General features: G+C 34.8%; 2 protein-coding genes across 4 annotated transcripts; both read left to right on the forward strand.

Moving 5' to 3' along the window:
• The first annotated feature begins 936 nt into the window (after positions 1–936).
• Positions 937–11,816, forward strand: LOC109091339 (twinfilin-2-like). 3 transcript variants are annotated; one of them, XM_042726303.1, is made up of 10 exons: positions 938–1,304; positions 6,427–6,605; positions 7,076–7,171; positions 7,879–7,983; positions 8,097–8,111; positions 8,639–8,764; positions 8,858–9,008; positions 9,104–9,225; positions 10,396–10,608; positions 10,685–11,816. In XM_042726303.1, exons 1-9 carry the CDS (start codon positions 1,208–1,210, stop codon positions 10,561–10,563), a joined length of 1,059 nt encoding a protein of 352 aa, XP_042582237.1. In that variant the 5' UTR covers positions 938–1,207; the 3' UTR covers positions 10,564–10,608; positions 10,685–11,816. The 3 variants fall into 3 exon arrangements, with proteins under 3 accessions (XP_042582238.1, XP_042582237.1, XP_042582236.1); XM_042726302.1 differs by having other exon boundaries at positions 10,396–11,816; XM_042726304.1 differs by lacking the exon at positions 8,097–8,111 and having other exon boundaries at positions 937–1,304; positions 10,396–11,816.
• A 419-nt stretch (positions 11,817–12,235) lies between these two features.
• Positions 12,236–15,332, forward strand: LOC109091345 (cytokine-inducible SH2-containing protein-like). The gene is made up of 3 exons (XM_019105107.2): positions 12,236–12,863; positions 13,526–13,680; positions 14,190–15,332. Exons 1-3 carry the CDS (start codon positions 12,844–12,846, stop codon positions 14,678–14,680), a joined length of 666 nt encoding a protein of 221 aa, XP_018960652.1. The 5' UTR covers positions 12,236–12,843; the 3' UTR covers positions 14,681–15,332.
• Positions 15,333–15,727: the final 395 nt, after the last annotated feature.

Below are 15,727 nucleotides of genomic sequence, written 5' to 3' on the forward strand. Positions count from 1 at the left end.
AGAAGGTTTAATGACCACCATAGTCACTGAATTAAATTTTATTAGGCTCCAACTTTATCTTTATTTTTTTTTTTTTTTTTTTTTTTTTGTGGAAGTCTGTTTATATGAAATCCATTGTAATATAATGTTAAAATTTAATTTTACCTGAAAATATACACAAAAATAGGAATTTTTTTTTATTTTTGCATTTTCCCAATACAATTTTTAAAGGTGTGTAAAAAAAAAAAAAGTTTACAAAAAAATCAACTGTCTGTGAGGTACGCTATATAGGCCTGTTATTTGTGTACAATATTTTTGTAATTTCCACCAGCTTAAAATCTGCTAAATTGTCAAAAAAAAAAAATAAATAAAAGTGGAAATATTATATAATTTTGTGCATTTAGGAAGCATACTATGAATTCAGCCTTTCAAAATGATGGTTCGGCCATGTTATTAATAATAATAAAACTTGTTGAACGCCTTACCCTGAAAGCCTTACTTTCACGCTAAATCATGCTTTGTGGCTAATACAGCAGATGTGATCTAAATTCTGTTGCATTACATAAAAATATATGTTGAACAAGTCCCCCAAAGCACCGGTTAGTTGGTTTTCCCATCAGAGATGAATTTACTATTCATTTTAGTTTATCCTACATTAGGGTGTGCATTTTTTCGGAGACAGTCCCAATTATATATATATATATATATAAATAATGCATTATTTTTTGTAGTAATGCAGTTCCTCACCTGCCCAGAAGAGGGTGGTAAGAGTTTTGAGTCTGTTTTTGGTTTAGGGGGAATGAATTGAAACCTAAATACAATATTTTCAGATCTTTATCAAAAGATTTAAACAACTGGCCCCATGGCCCTGCTGGGGGATGGTCAGGCTGTTACCCGAGGCCAGACAGTGTGCCTGCTAAATTTGGGGCAAGAGGGATCAGGTTCCTTCTGCAAGCACACACGATCCCGTCCTAGTTACAGGAGCCTTCTCTCACACATTTGCTGCTCTCACATGCCCTATCGCTTGGATAGCACACAGTCTCTCAAACACCAAACTCTCACTTCACGCTGCTGCCTTTATATCGTTTCTGATATAATCCACAGCTCTGGCACTGATTGAAGATCATTTGTAAAAAGAAGATTGTCCAGGTGACTCTTCCTGTGCATCCAACTTCATCCAACTTCAGAAGGTCCCTTGGCGGGTAGGAAGGCACCACACTGACCCGCCATGTTTCTGGTTCTGGTGGTTACAGAGGAGCTGAGGGAGTTTCTGGCCCGGGCACGGAGTGGAACTGGCCGCCTCATCCAGGTGTTGATCAGAGACGGTGAGTGAGCAGAGGGTCTGAGGGGTTTGCTCAGTTCACAGAGAATTTAATAAATCAGAAAAGGTTAAGGCATCGAGATTAGTATCTTGTGAGTGAAAACTGGTAATGCACATGTTGACCAATAAACCAAGCTTACTTCAAGACTGAAATGAAACATCCTGCTTGTAGGTGAACTCTCAGTTAATCTTAACTATACAGATCCTATAATGAAGGCTAGAAAATATAAGTGTTTAATGGGATTAAACTTTCCAATAGTATTACAACTCTTTTAGTATGACACTTAAATTATGTATCATGGTACAATGAGGGTGTCAAATGGCAATACAATGGTAAAACGATTACCATATTCATGTACCATGATATTTACATAGAACTCCAAAGTCTTTTGGAGGTCCAACTTTAATTAATATTTCACTATATGTTGTCTAAAAAACATAATATGGCCTTGGTACCTTGTCCAAAAAAACATGGTTGTACCATAGTACTTTTTGGTGTCTCTTATTAGTGGTAGATCAATGTTCACTTAATTAATTGCCTTAATTTTCACTTTCTAAAGTGTTAAGAGCTCAATTGAGCTCAAATGTTTAAAGGTCAATTGTTCATTGATGCATGTATATGTACCATAATATCTTTTCACCGATGTGAGATCCAACTACAATCTGTACTTAAGTATCAACTAAGATGTCAAAACAGAAAGACACTTGGGCAAAATTAATGTACTGTTAATTTATACTTTGATTTGATATATTGTCACATTATCCACTTGACACCTGATTATCTAATTTTGCAATGCTAATTTTATATGAATTTGTTGTGTTTTTATTGTTTGTTCTTAGGTGGGATTTTTTTATTTGTTGATTTACCGTCCAGGTGTCACCTGACATGAGGAAATAGTAACAAAACACATTTCACAATGTGTTTTGGTTCTGTGTTCACATGCTGCTGTAGGTCAGATGACACATCATTTGACGTGGAAACTGAATGGTCACAGGAACGATGGACTGTTCTCTGTTGCAATAAAAGCATGTGTGTAAGCGTGCATTTGCGTACAAGGCCGAGTGTCAGGTACTGTTGAAATGTTAGCTCACTATCAGATGACAAGATCCAGTTGCTGGGAAGAAAAGGGCAAAACGCTATCAAATTTGAGTGATGTCATTCTGTCATTACCTTACCTGACTTTGTGATATGTGCATGTATTCTCACACGACTCCAGTCAAATTAAACAGAACAAAATGTGATTTTGACTGAAGTATTTGACCATTCAAAAAATTGGGGTCAATAAGAATTTTTTTCTGAAAGAAATTAGTACTTTTTATCCAAGCAAGGATGCATAATATTGATCAAAAATGACAATGAAGACATTTATAATGTTAGAAAAGATTAAATCAAATAAATCTTATTTTTATTTGTTTATTCATCAAAGAATAAAATGTAATTAGTAGTGCAAATTAGTTGTTCATTTTACCTTCTAGTTTGGTTTAGCTTCAAACTATTAATGATTTAATAAACTTATGTTGCATTTCACATGAAACTATGCAATTATGCTGGACCATTTTGTCCAGGCTACATGATGGTTGAATACGATTTCTTGTAAGGTGGACTGTTCAGTAATTTTTGACAACTCCAGCTGTTTTAATACCCAGCGGCCTAATGTAGCCACAGATGTATAAACGTCAGGCAGGTTGTCACTATATGGATGTCTACTGTCTGTTTGACGCCGGAGTGTGTGAAGATGTCTGGATCTGAATAGACTGGGTTGTTTTGGGTTCATAGGGTGCCTTTGAGTCTCACAGAGATGATATTTCAGGAAAGATAAAACAGGTCAATACAGTTTTGGATCTTTCTGGTGGCTGAGTCACATGTGTAACCCAACCCTTATTAGTGAGTAGCACAGGCCACATGGTCAGGACCTGTCTGTGCTCATAGCAAAGGACTGAGCTAGTCTTGTAGGCAGTGAGGTGTGGACACTCAGTTATTCAGCCAGATTGTGTTTATGTGTGATATTCTTTACAATGAATGTATTTGTATGACAGAACTCAGAGGAAGGCAGACATATGTTTGTCTTTTCGAATTGGCACATATGTGCAAACAGTTTTCTGTAAATGTGTTGTTAAGGGGTGAGTAAAAGGCTGATGGAAAGTATGTGTCTGTGCTGCTGATAGCTGGAATGTGTGCAACCTCAGAATAGCAGCTGCTGCAAAAGACCATCAGGAAATCCCCCTCCAAGGTCATTCGGACTGGTAACGTGTATGTGGGTGGATGATGTTTGTGCTAGATCTGGTTATTGACGTGCTAGATGTTTTTCACAATGGGCTCGTTAAAGGTTTATTTCCGTTAGGTGCAAAATCTTTCTATCACTCTGCACAACCATTAGATGCCTTAATCCACAGGCCTTGACCATGATTGCACTTGATTATCAAGTTATAAAAGGAGTGTTGTTTCCTTTAGTCTTATACAGCAGTGCAACCAACAACTCTGTCCTTATTGAAAAACACATGAGCAATTGAATTCAAAGTCATAGAGTGAAATTCATAGATTGAATGAATGAATAAATCGTGATTAATAGTTTGACAGCACTAGTTTCTTTATGTTTGATATATTTTTAATGTTTTTGAAAGATATCTTGTATGCTCACTAAGGCTGTATTTGTCAAAATGTAAAAAATGCAATTAAAAAATACAGTAAAAACAGTAACATTGTAAAATAATATTACAATTCAGAATAACTGTTTTCTATTATATATATATATATATATATATATATATATATATATATATATATATATATATATATATATATATATTACAATGTAATCTATTCCTATAATTTCAAAGATGAATTTTCAGCATTTCTCCAGTCTTCAGTGTCATACAGTCCTTCAGAAATCATTCTAATATGTTCATCTGGCGTTCAAGAAAAATTTGTTATCATTATCATCAATTTTTAATTTTTTAATTTATACAGCTGTGCTACTTAATATTTTCTAATTAATTTTTTTTTTACATATATTTTTTAAATTTGTATATCATTATCATTCTAACATTTCACAATCTAAAGAGAATTGAACCATTAAGAATAATGGGAAATATTATTTTATAAACTTATATAACGATGCAGTAATTGTCATGAAAAATGGTCCTAATATATGCTTAATCTTAATTATGCAAAATGTAATTTTACATTTTTGTCTTCGATTTTGGGATGAACTGTTTACATAACATTCACCCAAATAACTATATAATATATATATATATATATATATATATATATATATATATATATATATATATATATATATATATATATATATATATATATATATTATATATATATATATATATATATATATATATATATATATATATATTATGTCCAACAGAATTCAAAAACCTTTTTTAACTGTTTTAAATTCAAAATAAATAATACTTACATTTAAAATGTGAATATTTTCAATGCTTTTAATTAAAATCAGCAGCAACCATTAGATTAGCACATTTACGTCTTTGTGTACGAAGAAAAGCTGAGGACAGCAGGGAGGGAAGTGGGCAGATTTACTGGTAAGTAGATTATTGATGTGATAAGAGATGAATACTGAGAACCATAGCTGTTAATCTGAGTGTTGATGCCTGAAAGCTGAGGTGGGGCTTTGGAGGACATGCACCAGCACAGCACACTGTTCACAAGAAACGGTAAAGTGGTTGGAAAGAAAGATGACCCATTAGAAAAGATGAAGCCTTCCAGTGCTTCATTACAGTGGTTACAGAGTGTGTTCTGGTTTGTACGTTTCAGGAAGCAAATTAGATGCGCTTGAGTGTGATGTGATCAGTGTGAAGTTTGTAAACTGAGACAATAGACCAAGGTCATGAAGAACCAGTATTAGGTGTGACATCTGTAATGTTAAAAGTGCTTACATCAGTGATATATGCTGTCCTGTCCTGAATACATTCAAGAAAAAATGTAAAATAATAGAAAGATCTAATCAGTCATTATAAAAGAATGGTTACCATTGGATTCTTAATGGAGTATTATTTGAAAACCTGTCTTACAAGTGAGTGGTCTGCATTATACAGTACACTGTCACTGTACAGAAAATTTATAAAGCCTAGTCTCATAAATATGAACGCTGCTTTTCATGTGAGCATGAATTGCTTCTTAGAACTGTTGTGATGATGAGCACTTTATGATGGCAATTTACATTTTTATAGTGAAAAGTCTGATTGTTATCGTTCTCAATGGAACTCTTAATGTTTTTGTAACTTTATGTCTTTTATGATATATTCTCATACATTGCCATATAAATTGTGTTCAAAATACTATCGTACACAATAGGAACTATTTTTTTCCACTGTCCTCATATTATTTATATCACAAAAGTTTTGCAAGTCGATGCAAAGGTTCTAGGAGGAACTCAGAAGTGCTGAAATATAATTTTTCATCTCATCTCATTTTTTTCCCCCATCACCTTGTCCCTTTAGTGCATTTTCCAACAATTGCTTATGCATGTTTGCTTTTAAAAATGGTGGACTTTCAGAGATAGTTCTCTATATTGTGAATAATTTATGGTTTCATAATCTATAATGCTGCATTATTCTATAATTGTTCTATATTATATGATACTGTATTATATTATATTATATATGAAATAATATTAGCCGTATTAAAGTGACCAATTTTCCATTGACAAATTTTATTAAAAGTAAAGTATATTTTTGCACATGTGAGATACAATATGTTTCAGGTCATTAAAGATGAGATGATTATCAGTTCATTACTGACAAGAATATATTGTGTTATCAGACATCCCTCAGTACTGGCTTGTTTAATACATAAATAACTGAAGGTTGAATTTATGTGTATTATTGTGTACGTGTCTCTAGGTGAACTAAGCAGCTTGTGCTATATTGGGTGTGAGATACAAGGTGTGTCATGCTCTTTTTATAGCAGGATGTAGATAATGGATAATATTTCACTTATTTGTTATCAGCAGCAGGCCATTAACCAACCCTAGCCTTGTAAACACATTTAAATTGATCTACATGATGCAATATAAAATTACGCAACTGACTTTTGGGATTGTTGTGTGCGTTTTGTAATGAGAGAGCTTTTTTTATGTGTGTTTTAGAGCAGCTGGTGCTGGGGGCATACAGAGAGCCACGTCAGAGCTGGGACAAAGACTATGACCACTTCCTGCTCCCTCTGCTGGACCCTCACGAGCCCTGTTACATTCTATACCGGTTGGACACCAAGAACGCTCAAGGCTATGAGTGGCTCTTCATCTCCTGGTCACCTGACCAGTCTCCTGTAAGTTTTACCATCCAGACATGATGATGTGAAGCTTTATTAGCAGAAACAGCTTATTCAGTTGTTCAAATAAACATGCACTGTTAAGTTTCCAGATAAAACAAAAACAGATTTACAGCTGTTAGAAGGTTTGGTGAACCGAAGAATAAAAACCATTCAAGAATTCATTTATTTGCATGCTCTTCGAAATAGGCTTCTTTGGACTTTAAGCAACCTCGTAGCAACCAATCAGAACACACTAGCAACCGTAACTGTATGTATTGAAACACTCATTTTAGATTACATTTTAGAAACCGCGCTACAATGCCCTGGCCTTTTTCTTTTTTTTCCTTTTTTTTTTCTTTTCAGAAAATGTAAAAATATAATCACATGTGATAATTGTGGAAAACCGTGACACACCATTGTGGTTAGTTTTTTATTTTGTTACTGTTCATTTATTTAATAAAGTGATAACTTGTCTTTTGCTACAGGTCCGGCAAAAGATGCTGTATGCTGCCACTCGTGCCACAGTTAAGAAAGAGTTTGGTGGTGGACACGTCAAAGATGAAATGTTCGGCACACTTGAGGTACTAGCTGAAGAATATTTTATGGTAGTAAAATTGGTCAGTAGTTTTGTCTATGCTTTCACATTCACTTTATGATTTTAAATACAAGATTTAAATCTTTAAATGTTCACCTCTGTGAAGGACTAATGAAGTTATAATGAGAGATGTGCTGTTGAATGGACTCAGTCCACCTGCCATCTGTCTTCAACTGTCAGTCAAATACCCTGATGCTGGATTATTTACAGTTGAAAAAGTTTACAGAGTGGACCACCATGTTTCTTAATTTAGTAACTGGACACTTGGGGCTGTTGGCAATGTTCTTGGAAATGATTACCAGTCATGGTCAACAAAGAAAGGGCTAAATATATACTTTACATACACATAAAATATTGAACAAACAACTTTGTAGTTTTATGGGAGGAAGTTGTATATTTAGTTGAGAGTATTTATAATTTTCACATTTTGAAAGGACTATTTCAGGTTGTCTGGAAAGTGGGAATAAATCTATAAATCAATAATTAACTTAACTGTAAATTAAAACATCAATTTTGGTTGATTACTTATTATTCACATTGGTTAAAACAAATATTAATATAATAATAATAATAATATTAAAAATATTATATAAATGTATTATTTTTTCTTTCTGACTAATTGAAATAATAGCCAAATTAACGTCAAAAGTGCACATAAAATAAAGCTTTTTGTTTTTTTTTCACCATCACCAGGAGGACATTTGTTTTCAGGGGTACCTGAGACATGTGACTTCATGTTCTGCACCAGCACCTCTGACAGCAGCTGAACAAGAGCTACAGCGAATCAAAATCACAGAGGTGAGAAAAGACTGTAGACATCCATCTTAAAAAAGCATAAATATAGTAAACATGCCTGAATTCATTCAGCTCTTTGTTTTAATACATTCTATGTTCAATCTTTGTGGTTGCAGGGCAGAGTTAAACAGGTGAGTACTGTCGTTAGATTAAGTATAAAAATAGTATTGTGTGTATGTGTGCTAATTGTGTGCTGTGTACACTACAGCGTACTTCCAATTTTATGGACAAACCTCATATACTTTATCTGTTCACAAAGACTTTTGAATCCTCTTGATTTCAAAACACAGTGAGGACAGAGAGAGAGAAAAAAATTATAGATATATATGGTTTTATGGTTGTATTATGGTTTTGGAGTCAAATTTGGAGTCGACATGCTCTTAATAGGTTTCATGTGATCCACCCATATAGCTCATGGTCATCTACACTCATCCAGCATATTAATACTTTGCTTTTCCTTCCACTCTTATCCACCATCTCTCACCTGCATAAACAAATTTATCCAAACACCAGAACTGGCATATAATAAACCTTCCATGACCAGGGTAGCTCAGTGGAATTGTTTGGGAAAATGTTTTTAACAGAATGACAGGAACTGTTTTGGTCATAATGTACAGTGGTGGAATTGGTAACGAACTGGTTGTGTCTTTGTCTGTAGGTGAAGACTGAGATCAGTGTGGACCCCAAACATCAGACTCTGCAGGGTCTTGCCTTCCCATTACAGACTGATGCTAAACGTGCTCTACAGCAGCTCGCAGAGAGACGCATCAACTACATTCAACTAGTATGACACAGACACACATATTTATATGTTCTTACCAGATACTTTCTTACCAAACTGTCTAGAAATTTAGCATTTTTTGTTTTCTATATAAAGAAGCTAGATACAGAGAAGGAGACAATTGAACTCGTGCACACTAGCCCAACAGAAATCCGTGACCTACCCTGCCGGATCCCCCTTGATACACCAAGATACCACTTCTTCCTCTACAAACATTCACATGAGGGAGACTACCTCGAGTCTGTGGGTTAGTCACTCAATTCCTTATACATATCTCATTGAGTACAGTTATGCATTACAGTTATGCAATCTATTCATGTTGTCTTCTCTCACTCTCCATAGTGTTCATATACTCCATGCCAGGATACAGCTGCAGCATCAAGGAAAGGATGCTGTATTCCAGCTGTAAGAGTCGACTTTTGGAAGAAGTAGAGAGGGACTTCCATTTAGAAGTGGCTAAAAAGGTAAAAAACTAATTTTGTGACTCATATTTCTCCCAGCATGAGAGTTACAAGCCCAGTACTTCATTAAAAGTCAGCATGAAATTAAACAAATCCCTGTTTACTCCAACCAAGCCACCCTTACCAAAAAGTAGTATACTTCAAGTTTATTTTATTAAGTATACTTAAGTAAAGTTCAAGTATATTTACACTTTTTGTAAGTATAAGTCAAGTATACTTAAATGTCATTTTAAGTATATTTCTGAGGAGTACATAAAGCCAAATTTCTGAGAAGTACATAAAAAGTAAACTAAAAGCATACTTTCCTATTTTTAGTTTAAAAGAAGTATACTAATAGCACACTTGAATAAACTTCTTTTTCGTAAGGGCAATCAAGATCCAGATGAGTATCTGAACAGATTTGGATAAACTGAGCATTATATCACTTGCTCACCCAAATGGATCCTCTGCAGTGAATGGGTGCCGTCAGAATGAGAGTTCAAACAGCTGATAAAAACACCCAATAATCCACAAGTAATCCACATGACTCCAGTCTATCAGTTAATGTTTTGTGAAGTGAAAAGTTGCATTTCTAAAGAAACAAATTCATCAAGATGTTTTTAACTTCAAATCTTTGATTCTTGCCAAAATATTAATCTATAATCCATAATAATGCTTTTAAAGTCCATCTCCTTTTTTTGTTCCTCACATCAAAATCCACTGACATATCCATTTAGAACTGTTTTTGGAACAACCGATCTGTGCATATTTCGCTCCTGATCCAGAGAGAATTACTTTTTCACTGCAGAAAGCATATTTTATCCAGAAGCAGTGGTTTGAAGATTAAAATGTTTTAATGATGGACATGTTTACAATAAGCATGAAGCTTTTCACTTCACAAGACATTAAGCGATGGACACTGGAGTCTTATTATTGTAATGTTTTTATCTTTTTAACTATTGTTCTGATGGCACCCATTCATTGCAGAGGATTTTTATTATATTCATTGTATTTAAATGTGTATATTCACTCAGTATCTTGTTCCATTCAGAAATATATAACAGTATGGAATGAGCCGTGTTATAAATGTCTTTTCATGTTGACTTTAATAAATAGGAGACACTTTATATGCAGTTATATACTACAGATTTTTCTAAATCTTTGTGTTTGTAAATGTGTCCTTGTTCATTTTAGTTGGAGATAGATAGTGGAGAAGATCTGACAGGGGAGTATCTGTATGATGAGGTCCATCCTAAGCAGCATGCCCACAAGCAAGCATTCGCCAAACCTCGTGGCCCTGCTGGGAAGAGGGGAAACAAACGTCTAATCAAGGGAGGTGGAGAGAATGGTGGCAACAGCTAGGAAGGACAGAAAGCAAGAAGAAGAGAGAAATGAACTTTAGTTGTACCCTAAATGTTCCCTTTTTATGTCTGTTTGCAGGCAGGGTAAATTGTTCATTCTGCTTAGAGTGTGAAAGAAAAATTGGAATACTGTGCTCAGTTGTTGTTAATTCGAAAATTTTGTTTTGTTTTTACTTTCTTTGGCTTGTATTACTTTTTACTTAACGTTATTAGGTGTTTATTCATTTGGTGTGTTAATGTGCATATATTTAAAAGGGAAAAACTCAGGAATTAATTTTATCTGTACATTTTCTGAGCACATTTTTGTTACATAATCTCATACATACATACACACTCAAAACTCAATATCATTTTAAGCATATTAAAAGTGTTGATTGTGAAACATGATAGATCGCTCATGCTTTAAATGTGTTTTTTAAAAACAGAAAATACGTTTTATCCAAGAAGCTTTTTTAAAACTGAAGCAGTCACAAGTCCTACAGAACCTACAGCCATTTCATAGAAGAAGATACACTCATACATAAAAATTCACACCAGAGCCAAATGTGACACACAGACAGAATGTTATACTTGGCTACGTGAGAGCTAATCAGTTGGTTGTAACAGATATGTAGCAAGAATCGGATATGTTAAAAGGTTCAGATTAAGACATGTGATATAGGTTCATTTCAGGATTCATATTTTTAAAAATATGACATGAAAATTTGTGTTTTATAGTTACAGTTGGGTTTCTCAATTTTTTTAAACGTCTCATATCTACAGTCATTGACTTACATCATGGTCCAGAGTATTCACTGTCAAACAGTTTTGTGTACAAACTTCTGTTATTAATCAGAACAATTCCAAATAAAACATTTTTGTATGTCACAAATCAGTTTTCCAGCATTGAGAATATGAGTGTCCAGTTAAGTGAATAATTCAGGAACTAACAAGTGAAATATTTAAAATCATTAACTGTCCTCATAAATAAAATGCAGAGTTGTATCAAAACAAAAACACATTTTACTTCGTTTAATGTATTTTATTTTTGGGTATTATGGTTCTCCTGGACGACACTGACATGAATCTTTTGTTCTTTTGTCTTCTTTTTTTTTTGTTTTTGTGCTTGTTGGCTGGTCAATGGCTAGGTTGACAGGTCATTTACAACATGATCTTAATAAAAATAAACGAATTATTAGTAAATGAAAATCTACAGCCCTCTCTTGTATTGTTTATGAACATACTGTTGCATAAATAAAAACAACATTCACTGAGTGTTTGGTGGTCATTATTATTTGGTAAATCAAGATGTATTCATAAAATCACAGAAGCAAAAGGGGCATTCCTGCTAATCTGTATGTTGGATACACCTCATAGACTCTAGATGGCAGTAAAAACACGCGTTTAGAATAAACTCTCCGTCAGAAACACTAAATAAAACGTATAGGCATGATTAAAGCATCAAAATGTATAAAATACAAAAGTCTTTCGATGGAAGGGTTTCTAATCGATTGTTTAAATTTCAAATTTACGAGAAATATTTTTCTGGGTCCCAAGAGGATATGTCTTTATTCAGAAACTGATTTCAGCAGTAAACAAATGGTTAATTCGATGACAGCTAGAGGGGGCGGGGCCTCGACGAAGGGGAGGGACCTGATTGGCTTAACGCAGGGCAGGCGCTCAGTTTTCCTGGAAAGTTCTTGGAACGCTAGACGCGCGGTTTCAAGAGAAACGCCGTTTTCATCCTCGAACGTCAATCACAAACATCAGGAAGCAATTACCTACAATCACCATAATAAAACTCCCAAATGAGTCATTCAAAGACCATTCCAGTGCTAGTTCATTACTCACGAGACTGCTGTATGCTTGAATGACAAAGAAGAGGAGATTGATTCTGTGGGCTTCACAGAGCTGTGCTGCCGATGGCGTCAGAGGCGCTAAACGCGGGGGGATTCTCAGAAAACCAATTCTGGGAAGTCAGACGAAGTGAACAAGCCTAACCCTGCAGTGTTCCGCTTCTTGTTCAGTTTTAGGACACGAGCTGAACGGAAACACCGCTCTTTTTTGAGAACCATGTCCGTGTTATATATTCGCGTAGTTTGTTAAACAAACACGCAGACAGGTCGCGCACTTATATGACAGTGCAACCTTATGTTCGACAACCTTCCAATGCTTGAAAATATCTCGGAACTGTTTGCCATCGCTCAAGGAAGACCAGATTATTTTTGGAAGTCCGAGTAAAAGCCCCAGCAACAAAGAAACTTTAAGGAATCCGGCAGATATCAAACCAGACATCTTCACAATGATTCTGTGCGTCCAAGGGTGAGTTCAAGTGACCCGTATTTATTAAATTATCACAACAAAATACAGCCATAACAACATTACTGTCTAATAACGTTAGTTCATTCACGAAATACCACACATTCTTGCTGATGAAGCTAAGCATTGTGTGAAAGACAAATGGAACCCTAAATTATTATTACTACTAACGTTAATACTACTAATAAAAACAATAATGATTTTTAAAGTAAAAAAGTAAATATAAATATGTAGTTTGTTTATTTTTAAAAAGTATTTTTTTGAAACATTGAAACACATCAGGCCGTTTATAATCTTTCCGCAATAATTCAACCTAATGAATGATCTTGATTTTCTTTATATGTGTATTAACATAAAATATAATAATATGTGACATTAATAACGTATAAGGTAACAGTGAGGGGAAAAAACTTTTTCTTTTTGGGTCTCACAAAAAAATATTCATTATACCTCTTTGAACTGGTTAAGAATTAACATTAACTAAATTAAAAAGCTGTGTAAAAATTTTCTTCTAAATGTGTATATCTGCATATTTGAACAGATAGTGTTTGATGCTATTGCAAGGATGAAAAAAAGTCACATGTGCAATCATGTTTTAATAAGTTTTCTTTTTAAGATGATTGCAATCTTTTAAATACTTTAAATTATTTCATTATTTTTTCCAGGCCAGCTCATTTGCAAGATACTGCCAATCCAATGGTCAGGTTTCCGGTGGTGACTTTCTCCTCTCCTCGCTGCATCCATGCAGCCGTTGCCTTATGGGACCCCAGCAAAGATTTCAGATCTATCTCCAATAATTTCTCCTATCTGGATGCCTCAGGTAGAATACAAATGTAAAATATTACATCTATAATAATAATAATAATAATAACAACAACAATTATTATTATAAAAAAATGGCAGTTAGGATTCATATATGAATTCATTCATTCATTCATTCATAAATCCACAAATCCATAAATCAGGTTTCATTCTATAAAATGTGCCTTTTCCTTTATAGTTTTGTAGTAAATTGTTTAATCAAGTGTTAAGCTAAATTAAAAGGTAAATTATTACTTTTTATTTAGGGGTAGAATATGTTTCTTTCAGTAAAGTAGTAAGGTACTTTTTGGCTTAATTTCTTTCTTTTTTTTTTTTAACTAAAATACATGAGAATTTGGAAACCGGGGTGGGGACATGCTAAAAAAATTATCATTTTTAAAGGCCTCTAAAGATACCTGTTTTGTTGAATGACCTCTAGTGATATTTTTTTTACTTGAATTTTAATCTCTTTTTTTCATATAGTCTTCAATAACAACTCATATTAATAATCCCTCCTATTTTTTCCAGGTTGGTACTGGGGTGCCATTTCTGCCAGTGAGGCCCATTCTGTCCTACAGGGGGCCTCGGAGGGTACATTCCTGATACGGGATAGCAGCCATCCTCTCTATATGTTGACACTGTCTGTTAAAACTGGTCGCGGGCCCACGAACGTTCGCATCGAGTACAGTCTCGGACGTTTCCGTCTGGACTCCAGTTCCCCGGACAGATCTCGCTTGCAGTCCTTCCCAGACGTCCACAGCCTTGTGCAGCACTACGTGGGCTCCAGGAACAAAGGGGAGGAGGAAAAGACTGAGGAGGCGGATCATGTAACTTCACCGGCCCCCAAGGAATGTGCGGTGTTGCTAAAACTCAAACGGCCGATGCATCATCCTCAAGCCTTTCCTTCTTTGCAACATCTCACTCGCCTGGTAATCAATAAACAAACCTCTTGCACAGAGACCCTGCCTCTACCGAGACTGTTACTGCAGTATCTTCAGGATTACCCTTTTCAGCTCTGACATCGCCATGGAAATGCACACCATGGCCAATCACGAGCTGGATGCTGATGTTTTGAAGGCGGCAAGTTAAATACACAGCCCCAATCAGAGGTTTGGGTCAAAAAACAGTGTTAACCACTTGAAGAGTGACTCTTGTTTCTGGAGCAAGTTTTTGATGGTCTTCAAGTCTATCTTCATCGATAGATCATTATACCCAAGTGGGGCTCAGTCAAGCCATGTCCAGAAATTGACTCATGAAGAAGCAAGTGACTCCACCCTTTGTGTCATACTGTTAAAAGTGTGAGAGGTTAAACCACAGGCTTTGGGTCTGAAAAGAATTTAGTGTTCATGAAACTTTTGTACAGGTCACATGACCCCTTTAGGAACGGTTCGAAATGAGAACACGCAGCTTGTCTGAAACTCTGAGCTCACGAGAAGCACATACGTAGCTTGGTCTTCAGCACTCTATAAAGGTGAGCTTAGTCACTGCGCTGCCTTGACTGGAATTGTTTCTTTCCTTGAAAGTAAAATGCAGTGATATTTTTTTTTTTTTTTTTTTTGACTATTTTAATCGAGATTTACATTTTTTTTCTATGCCCACAATGTGGAGTTTGTATGTATTTATGGATGAACAATCCTTCATTTTGTAATAAAAGTGACAATCATAATGTTTTATCGAATATTTTCTCATTAAATTGGTGTATTTTGCCACTTCTGAATATAATTCTAAGAATTATTTATAGAAGAGTGTAATTATGTAAAATACATGGCATGGGAAAAAATGATGAGGGCAGATGCTGAGTACCTAGAAAAAGAAAACCTTTTTTTCACAGAATGAAATATCCAGAATGCAGAGGTGCTACAGAGAATCAAACAATCAGACTCAGATCTCTTCTACGTACCGGCCTTCCAGTAAGACTATCAAACAAGGTCATTCAAAATTGTAATCTCAGAATAATAGGATTATTAGATGAACAAATGTGCATGAAATTGCTTTGCAATTTAGTTAATCATCTCAGGACAAAATGTGTTATACAAGATTATTAGATGGCATTCTGAATGCATTCT

Source organism: Cyprinus carpio, chromosome B6 (assembly GCF_018340385.1).
Source record: "Cyprinus carpio isolate SPL01 chromosome B6, ASM1834038v1, whole genome shotgun sequence".
NCBI classification, from domain to species: domain Eukaryota; kingdom Metazoa; phylum Chordata; class Actinopteri; order Cypriniformes; family Cyprinidae; genus Cyprinus; species Cyprinus carpio.

Bases quoted from the DNA above. Each gene is read 5' to 3' on its own strand.
- LOC109091339 (XM_042726302.1), top strand. From the start codon at position 1,208: ATGTTTCTGGTTCTGGTGGTTACAGAGGAGCTGAGGGAGTTTCTGGCC. The intron at 7,172-7,878 runs GTACTAGCTGAA...CACCATCACCAG, and splicing joins AAATGTTCGGCACACTTGAG to GAGGACATTTGTTTTCAGGG. The intron at 9,009-9,103 runs GTTAGTCACTCA...CACTCTCCATAG, and splicing joins AGACTACCTCGAGTCTGTGG to TGTTCATATACTCCATGCCA.
- LOC109091345 (XM_019105107.2), top strand. From the start codon at position 12,844: ATGATTCTGTGCGTCCAAGG. The intron at 12,864-13,525 runs GTGAGTTCAAGT...TATTTTTTCCAG, and splicing joins ATGATTCTGTGCGTCCAAGG to GCCAGCTCATTTGCAAGATA. The intron at 13,681-14,189 runs GTAGAATACAAA...TATTTTTTCCAG, and splicing joins CTCCTATCTGGATGCCTCAG to GTTGGTACTGGGGTGCCATT.